The sequence below is a fragment of the Lactuca saligna genome, chromosome 9, assembly GCF_052625555.1.
Source record: "Lactuca saligna cultivar CGN05327 chromosome 9, ASM5262555v1, whole genome shotgun sequence".
Lineage (NCBI taxonomy): Eukaryota > Viridiplantae > Streptophyta > Magnoliopsida > Asterales > Asteraceae > Lactuca > Lactuca saligna.
Window position 1 is genome coordinate 173,098,460 of NC_136425.1, and position 10,503 is coordinate 173,108,962.

General features: G+C 30.2%; 1 protein-coding gene across 1 annotated transcript; it reads right to left on the reverse strand.

Moving 5' to 3' along the window:
- Positions 1-3,460: 3,460 nt before the first annotated feature.
- Positions 3,461-8,246, reverse strand: LOC145014077 (S-type anion channel SLAH1-like). The gene is made up of 2 exons (XM_078972446.1): positions 7,277-8,246; positions 3,461-3,878 (listed from the first exon to the last, which is right to left on the reverse strand). Exons 1-2 carry the CDS (start codon positions 8,240-8,242, stop codon positions 3,543-3,545), a joined length of 1,302 nt encoding a protein of 433 aa, XP_078828572.1. The 5' UTR covers positions 8,243-8,246; the 3' UTR covers positions 3,461-3,542.
- Between the last annotated feature and the right edge of the window lie 2,257 nt (positions 8,247-10,503).

Here is a 10,503-nt window from a genome sequence, read left to right on the forward strand (position 1 = left end):
CAACATGTAACAGTAGTGGGATTGCAAACAGAAGGATGAAAACATGGAGCAATAGTGGAATCACTATTAAATCCTCTTCTCAATGATGTATCCTTCAAAATCTCGATACACTCGAGTCAATCCAACCCTCAATTTATATGCAAACCGTCTTATTACAGTGAAATTATGAAACCCCAAATGGAATATGGCTTAGACCGAACACAATCACAATAAATCGAGAAAATTTTGAAAACCCAGATGGTCGGTTTTCCGGTGCGATCCATCGATAGCAAAACCTCATCGGGGGTTGTTGTCTTCGATCCATCGACAACAGTAGGCATGGGAAGCATTTGGGTAATTCTTCTTCAATAGGAGGGGCTGCAGTCGATGTCTCCGGTAGGCCCATCGTGGCTTCCTTTCTCATCGTCGGTAGTGAAGGAGTCAGGGGTGTTTGTGTGGTGTTCCTCGACCAATCTCCAAGGAGGAAGGGGTACCTCCGGTGCTCCACTCGATTGCTTCCCTTCTCGTTGTAGGATGTAGATTTAAGCAGTAACAGTAACAATCGAAGGAGTGTGTTTGGTTGAAATCAGTGAGCAGATTAGGAAGAAAAGGAGTATTGTCATGGTGGCGATTGGTGGTCTCCTAATTCCACCGGTTTCCTCCTATGCTAGAGATACATAACTGGTGAAGGCAGATATATATATATATATATATATATATATATATATATATATATATATATATATATATATATATATATAGAGAGAGAGAGAGAGAGAGAACGTATGGGTGGGTGGGGGATAATATATTTTTTTTTCTTTTTTTTTTATGATAAAATGGTATTAGAATAATTGTAAAAAATAAAAAAAGAAATTAAAAGGGTATAATCATCTTTTCAAGTTTTTTTGGACTAAAAACCCAGAAAAACATTGATTTTGGATCTTCTTTGCAAGCTGGAAACTTTTTGGACCCCATCCAAAGATTTTTTGATAACCACAAGTACTAAATTTGCAGTTTTGTCTCTTTAATTTTAAACCACCAAATTGTGGAAGATAGGTATGGAAGAGTGAGTATAATGAATTAACAAATAATAAATACATATTAAAATTATTTAATTAACAATTAAATTTATATATTTCAAAAAGAAAAATGATTTTGAGCAAGACCATATTAGATAAATCTTATATAAATATCTTTAAGAATTATTTGAAGAATACACAACTTACTAGGTAACTTAGTAAACGTTTATTTTCGTTCTTTTCACAATACTTTATGATATGGTATTATCTTATTCTCAATGTAATCGGTATGTATATAAATTCTCTCTTACATAAAAAAAACATTTAATAACAAATTTTATTAAATAATTATTTATTTCTAAGAATCATAACCTCACATAGTTAAATTCATGTGTTAATCTATTTTTACTATTTTTATATCAATATTGATTATTTCAAACAACACTAAATAATTGAATAAACATCACATAAGTTATTACTAGATCCAAAAATCAAATAAATGGATATGGTACCAAATAGGTAGGTCTACCCAAAATCTTCTACCAAACTATAAAACTCCAATTCAGATGTCTATATCACATTAAAAATACCAAAGAAAGTGATCTATGTCCCTACAATGTTTGCTGATTATTTAACTAACCCAAACGTCCAATGAAGATCGCTTCTTTTCATCCTAATGTTAACACGTGTCAACATATTTGTCGTTTTATAAACCAAGTCATATATTCGGTGGGCTAGCCTAAGGCTCGTGTCCAGGTTCGTATGGTCATTGCTGCCGGCCCATTTGTGACCTCTTTGTGTTTTAGGAATTGGTTTGAAAACTTATCTATTTGGATTTAGGAATTGGTTTGGTCGAAATTAGTAGTAGGGTTTGAACTTTGAAGCTTAAATAGTGGTTTATATCGGTTTAAAGATTTACTTGTGAAATTGTTAAGAATTCGATTTTTAAAACAAATAAATTTTCATATAATAAAAAATGTTTGTTTCCATAAATTATTTCTTTTGTTTGTTGTTGAGACAAAGTTGACCATTTTTCTCCCTTGTATTATTTTGAATGCCTAGTTTTTTTTTCTTTTTAAAAATGAACAGTTGAAAAATATCGTTTTGAACCTGTAAATGGTCCGGAATGCCCTAAAAGCACCTTATATCATCGGAAAGCCACAATCATTGCTTATTTGATCGTTTCTCGTCAACCATATAAATTTTGTTAAATTCTGACACCAAAAACAAATGTTGCAAAAAAATAAATATAATGTCAAAGTGGTTCTTTGTGGGTTCGGATGAATTTTTCTCAAAAAACAGCTTGTTTATAATCTGGTTGGAACTCAATTCGATTTTGACTTTGTTGATCAAAATGATCCATTTTGGAAAAACCGGTTTTGATAAGTACATGGATCCAAGGAGTGACCTGAGGCTGGAAAGTAACTCTGATAATTGATTACACTAAAATGGGAGAGGAATGTTGTTGATTGTAGTGTCATCAAGTCATTTAGTATAGTCAAAATGGCAACATTCCCGATGGTCGGTTAATGGGTAAGGTCTATAAGATATATACATTTGTTAATTCTCCCACCAAAATCCAATTGTTGTGTTTGTTAGGAACATACATAACTTTTCGCAAAAAATAATTGACTTTAACGTCGTGTGTATTTATAAGATACATAATTTGGTTGATGCAAATACGCTATTCTTCTCTTAACATTAGAATGCATAATTTTTTGTCTCAAAGAAACATAAAAACAAAGCAATGTATTTTGTGTTTGAATCTTGGATTGTATATGAAATCCAGATTGCAGTTTTCTTGGACTATCATGAATATGGTTTTATGATACCCAAGGTTGCAAAAAATTCAATTGTAGCTTACAATTTGTATTTCTTTGTTCTTTGTTAGCTTCTAGCTAACTTTTTAATAAAATTAGGCCGTTAAAGAAAAATATAAAGGGTTTGTAACATCCAAATTGTTTATTTTGAAACACATATTTTAGACAACCATATGTTTGAAGCTTGAATCCTAATAAAATGATGTTTATAGTTTTAACCATGTTTTGTTAATAACATGGTTGCCTCCCCTTCAAAAAAAAATTGCATCAAAATTGTTGTTCCTTATCTATTTTGATTATCTCACTGTTAACGTGATAACGTCTTAAGCTAAAGAGAAATTAAATATTCTTCGGTTTTTTCTTCTTATCCATCCTCCTACCATCTTTAGATGATTATAAATATAATTAACTTTTTTTTTAATTTTATTACATATAACAAATGTCACAATCTTAAGTGGATAGGAAGATTGTAGGAAGAAAAAAAATAGGAGGATATTTGATTTCTCTAGTTAAAAACATGCATATTCTTGTCTATTTGACCCTTGTGTGCCTCTAGTTTTGGATCCATGCCCATGCTCTCTAAATAAAACCCAAAAATTCTATAATTTTAATATAGTTGTTAATTTAGTATGTGTATTCGTATTCATGGACAATTACCATTACACATATATAATCTAAATCAGCATCGATACATCTTTTTTTTCCCATAAGACGGATCTTTTGGTCATGAAGTAGATGATCCCAAACACGGATTTGAACTTATAGTAGAACTTACACTACTAATAGTAATGGGACCCACAGTTACAACAGTTGGAGCATACATATCATCTTCTGGTGGCAAAAGGATGTTTGTGTTGAGGGCCGTATAGACCATTAAAACAATGGAAACCATGACCGAAAGTAATGAAAGAAGAAGCATAAGCAAATGAGCAATGCTACTCTTGGTCTCTTGTGCATATTCCGTTGAAGCCAATGCCAAAACTGTTAACGGGTATGAATATGCCCACCATACCACATTGAATTTCTTCATTGATTTCTTGAATAAATTTGGTCTTGTTATCTGTTTTTTACACGTAACAAAGGATTTAGTTGGTTTTATGTAGTATTTATGTAAAATTTGAAAACTTCAGTTGTAGAAATTTAAAGAAAACGTGTTTTAAGAGAATTACAATATAATGGTAGGGTTTTTGCTTCTAGTTTCTAGTTTTGTAAGTTGAAAATAAGAAAATACCATACATGAACTCAAACAATATAAGTGACAAGTTTCTTTTTTGTGGAATGTACAAATTAAAAAAAAATCATTTAAAATATTCAACAACTATTTTTCTATTGTGTATTATGATAGTCTTATATCAAAATTTAGGGTTACAACTAAATCACACCCTTAATTCTATTATATAAAAGGTTTAAGAGAAAATTGCAAAATTGTCAATATTGTTTGTCTTTTTCTTTCGCTAAAATCCAAAATACTTTTAACTTGTAAAAATATTCTTTATTCCCGGATTTCATAGTGAATTTGATTCTTAAACTAATAAACCTAATAACATTTCATTGTCTTTGAAGTCAAGCACCAAATCAACCATGATTACAAACCAAAACATTGATATTTTTTAAAAATGTCAAAATTTTCGAATTTTTGAAATAATATTTGTGTAAGATTGATTAGTGGACTGGTTAGTAATGTTAAGTTTAGGGACCAAATCTTATTAGTTGATCAATCATTATTGATGTGGGAAACCAATTAGTAGATAATTGTGTACAAGTTTAATTGAATCAAATGGTTGAAGTAACTGCAATTAGTTACATAAATAATAAGAATAAACTCCGAGATTGATTATAAAAATAAACTCTGAGATTGATATGGGATGTGAATAAACTCAAAAAGTTTATACAACTTGCATTGATATGCTTAAAAAGTTACGCAACTTGCCGTGATATGATTTAAGAACGATCGATCATCTATAGGAATGTTTTTTTGTTTTTGTTTTTCCGCATAATTTGGTGACAGAAAGTATTTATTTATTTTTTCTAAAAAGTTATTGTCAACTTTATTTTTATTCTTGTTTTTTTCTCATCATCCGGGGGACAAAATTTAAAGATTTTCAAATGCAATGGACATTGATGGCACGATGAAAAGAAACATGTTCATAGAAAACTGACATGTAATTTACTACTTACACTCTTCTTTTTTATAACCAAATTTTATATATTTTAATCTATTTTTTCTTTTATAGTCCCATATTTTTAGATGATGATAAGTATAATAAATATTTACTAATTTTATTAAATATTAAGTGTATAGAAGATGATAGAAATAAAAACTAGAAAAATATACAATTTCATTTATATAAAAAAATAGTTTGAACCCAAAAAAAATAGCCGAAAAAAAAGGACAAAATATGATTCAAACATTTGATACGCTAACCAATGAAATAAATTTAGTAAAAAAAAATGTCAAAAACGTATTGGTTTTCTCTTATGACTAATCAACAGATAAAGACCAAAAAATCCTTATATTCAGTTACTTCTTATTTTTCTTGTACAGTTGTACTCCAATTGTTCAAAAAGGATTCCTCATTTAATTCGATCTACAATTTAATATAATTGTTTGATCAATGATCAAAATTTGTTTTTAAAAAAAAAAAATTGTTTGAAGAAAGCGAACTTGTGAAACAAAATTAAATTCTTTTTTTAAGTAATAGTTAAAATAATTAAATATAAAAAACTTACAAGTTATGAAACCAGCTATGTTTTTCCAAATAATTTAAAACAGAAAACATCATAAGAGAGTAGTAGTGTGGCAGAAATTTATGAATATAGCTTAGTTTAGATATTAATTACAATTATATATATATATATATATATATATATATATATATATATATATATATATATATATATATATATATATATATATATATATATATATATTTGGAAAAAGTAGTTATTTTCAAAGACAAATAGAAAATTAAAGAAAATGAAAATAAGCACATAAAAATGACAATAGGAATGGACCATGAGTTACGTAGGTACAGAAAGGGACACCAACTCCAAAAGTTGTTTGGTGAGCTTGAAAGTGTCTCTTTCCTTTTTTATATTCTAAAGATTGAATTAAAAAAGTAAGGTTATAAAATCATACTGTAATATATAATCATTTATTTCATTTATATTATTATTCTCTTTCATATTTTATAAAACCATTTTACTAAGGTAATATAGTAAAAAAACAATTTGATTTTTTAAGTTATCTTCTTAATATTTTAAATATACAACAATATAAAATTAATAATTTATAAAATATAAGTTAAAAATCAGTAGATTGTTATAACAAGTTGATTGTATATCAAATGTGCATGAGGATTCGTGTATTTGTTCATCTTAACTAATACATTTTGTGAATTATTTGATACTTAAGAAAACCAAATATCTTTTAAGAAGAAGAAAGTATGATGTTCTTTTATGTATAGTTTTTGATATGTAAAGAATATTAAAATATACCTAAGCTACTCAGCTAGATAAACTAATATAATTCTGACTTATTCCTAAATTGTAAATATTTTCTTTTTCTAATTACCATATATATATGACTCTTAAACGTTAATTTTCAAAAGTATAATTATTCAAATAAAATTTAATAAAAATTAAATTCTCTTTTTCATTAAAATTTTCCTTTTCGTTTTCCAATTTGTATGTTAATTCTTCAAATAAAAATATATATTTCTAGTACCCATAAAACATATTAAAATAATAACGTAAATAATGCGATTTTTATGCAAATCGTAATCAAATTTGTTCTTATTCGTCTTTGAATTACGGAACCGAACAAAATCACATAAACATTGAAAATACACCCATCGAAATTCTGGTTTAATTATTTCGTCTGCTACGACTAATACTACTTAATATCTGCATAAATGATTTTAATATAAAATACAGAAACATCAAATATTAGTTTTTAAGACGTATAATATATTAATTTTTGAAAGAATTGTTTATGAATGATTATTTATTCTTTGTCCTTAGAATTTTGTGTGAACTGTGAACCATACTTAATAAAATATATGAATATTATTTAATATATATGTTCCTTCTATTAAAGACAAAATGTCTGAATCTAGGTAGCCACAAAGCGAAATCAATATAGACTACGTTCTTATAATAATAATAATTAATTAATAAAAAACTAAAACTTAGATTGTGGTAATATAATTTCATTTAGTTCGTTTCAACTTTCAAGTAACACTTGCTTAATACAAAACCTTGATCATTCGTCGAATATATTAAATATTTAAGTACTGTATTTAATATTTGATTAAGTTATAGTTAAGTAAAAATGTTAGAATATTAATTAAATGTTTAAAAATATAATTTAATTGAATAAATAGAAAATCTTGTAAAAGACCCTACAAATAATCTATGTATATATGCGTTAAAAGGGGAACAAAATCGAAGACTTACCAGAGACAAGAATAGAAAGAGAGAAAGATAAAAAAGCATCTTTGACGAAAAGTCAAACGTCCCGGAAATGGAGTCCCAAGCTAAGCTTGCCATGCTCGGAGCTGCAATGAACAAGAACATAACCGGCCGGAGCATCGCCGGAAGGCAGTTGTTTTCCGACATTCTCTGATAAAGCGTCACGAAAACCACAAGATAATGTATCATCCCTAACGCAAACATCACCATAGCACTCTCCTTCCACCCCATCTGAGCCGCTGCACGAGCTCCGACGAAGTTTCCGACCACCGACAGCTGGCTCGCCGGGTTTGCCACCGTCGACAGAATACGCTTCCCTTTCGTGAACCACTGCCCGTATATCTTCACGTCGAGAACGAATATCGGAACCACGAAAACCCACCAAAGAAGAAGGTAGTAGATCGTTTTTGGTGTGAAAAACGGCGCCGATTGAAGCAAAAGAAGCCATGAGATTGATGGTGCAAAGAGGTAGTTAACTCCGATATGATTCAGGTATTCGCTTTTAACCATATCGGAAAATAATGCGCATCTTAAGATGTATAAGATAGAGAGTGATGCTAGAATGAGCAGCGATAGTGACCAGAGGAGGAGGAAGGCGGTGGAGGGAAACACGCCGAGCATTCTACGGTAAGCGTGAGCGTTTTCCGGCGGGTCTTTGAGGGTTTTCCAGAGAAGGGCTTGACAGCAAAGGGAGAGGGTGATGCGAAAGTAGCCTGCATGACACCTTGTTAACACCGGAAAAACCAAGCCTTTGATTACGATCAAAATTCCATCATGGGCATCTGGTTTGAGGATGGTTGAATCGATGACTAACTCGATTTGTGGTGGTGGTGGTGGTGGTGATGGTAGTGGTTTGTCATGCGTTGTCATGAATGTTGCGGTGGTGGTGGTGAATGGTGGTGGACTGGCGGCTGCTTGCTTGTTTGTGTTTGAGAGTGTTTTCCAGAACATGTTATTAGTGGTGATATTTATAGAAGAATGTATGCGGTGGTCATGCAACATAAAATACACCGATGTCGTATTTTTTGTTTTATAAAAGATTTAATTTGGCATTCAAACTTTTACTTAAAGTTTTAAACTCTAAAAGTTAATCTAAGGTTATGTTTGGCGTATTAGCTAAAAAACTGGCTGTTAGCTGAAAAGCTAGCTGATAGCTGAAAAACTAGTTGTTAAATAAAAAGTTAGCTTATAGTTAAAAAGTTAACTGATAAAAAATAACGTTTCGTAAAACTAGCTGAAAAGCTAGCTGAAATATATAAAATTACATAAAACAACATGTAAGAATATGTGTTTCTATAGTTAATTAAGGGGTGTATTTGAAAATTTTTAAAAAAGCTCCTAAAAAGCTAGTCTAAGTAGCTTTTCAAAAAGCTAGCTTATAAGCTAGCTAATAAGCTACTTTTTGGCTTACCAAACACGACAATCTAAAAAAGCTCAAAAAATAAGCTAGCTATGGCGCGCCAAACATAACCTAAGACTAAAGGGTGCGTTAGGTTTTTTTTGCCGATTGTAAAAAGATGTCACACATAAGTTTTTATAATTTTTGCCATACTTTGCCTACGAATGGTTTTTTTTTTTTTTTTTTTGTTGTTTTTTTTTAGAATTTCATATATGTCATTTTTAAACATCAAAATATCATATTTACTCAACGTAATTTTTAAATATCATTTTTACCCTTCATAAAATTTTGAAATATCATATACCCTTCATAAATTTTCGAAATATCATATTTATCCTTCATAAAATTTCAAAATATCATATATGTTCTTTTTAAACATCAAAATATCGTATATACTCTTCTTAAATATCAAAATAACGTATATGCTCTTCTTAAATATCAAAATAACGTATATGCACTTTTTAACAAACACATATACAACTAAAAAAAATAATTTACAGTTTTCATGTAGTTAGATGCATCAAACATTCTTAAATATGTAAATTAAAATTTTAGTTTAAAAAAAAAGATTAAAAAGTTATTCAACCCAAATGGTCAAGAGTTTAAGGTTTTTTTTTTTTTTTTTTTTATAATTATTTTTTATAAATTAAATTAAAGAATGTGTGTCACTGTTTAAAAAAAAATATGGCCCATGATAAATGATTCCACAATTTTTTTAAATATTAAATATATTATACCAGATTTATAAGAATAAAATAGATAAGTATATCGTAACCTCCCAAAAATCAAGGATAAAAATTTCATTTTTATTAAATCAAAACACTATTGTAACTTTATCCAAACATTTAAAAGTATTTCAAATAAGACAATTATCAGAGTTCATTTCCAAAGATCTCACATTGAGGAAAACATGGGTGTATGCGCTGCGATCAAGCCGAGACATTTCCTTTCGAAACGGAAGTACATGAAACCATGAACCACAAACTGTAAGCACGAAGCCTAGTGAGTTCCTCAAATACCACATACCAGACATATCAAATGAGTCTTACATAACATACAAAATCATGAGCCATACATATCAAACATAAACATAATCAATATGAGTGTTATGAGCCAACCATAGTCTTGCCATTATGCCACGAGTTGCTTCGTGGTCTTTTTTGCTAGGATAGGGGCCACAACCCTGGCTCTTACAGAAAAGTGTCAGGAGCCACCTCCTGGTATTCCATGCAAGCATCACAAAGACAACTAACATACAATTCTACCATTACGAATCAATTAACTGCCAGAGTTCAGACTCTGGTCTCACATATAGATTGTCAAGGGCCACCCCTGGTCTTCCTACAATACACAAACCAAATGGGCCGACATTGGTGCCTTCGACCCATATAATAGTGAGGAGACTCACCTCGAATGCAGAAGCTCATTGAAAGAATTCCTAGCTGCTTCCATGACGTCACCTCTAAACTATCAAATCAAAATAACACTCAATTAGCAATTGAATCCGTCCCAAGGCTCACCAACCATACTTGGGATAAATAACCATTTTAACCCTGACCCCAATATAAACCAAAATTGAGGCCTAAAATCAAAGGATCCACAAAGGCCCACTAATGGCCCAATTTTCCAAATTGGGCCCAATCCCATATGGGTCTTATCTTAAGCCCATGATTTTCTTGATTACAAAACTGATTAACTCAAATACCCCCTTAGAATACCTTGGTCAAAGGCTAAGGTCAAAAGTCAAAGTCAATAGCCTGAGTTGAACCAACTCGCCGAGTTAATCTTTCAACTCGTCGAGTTCATCTAACAA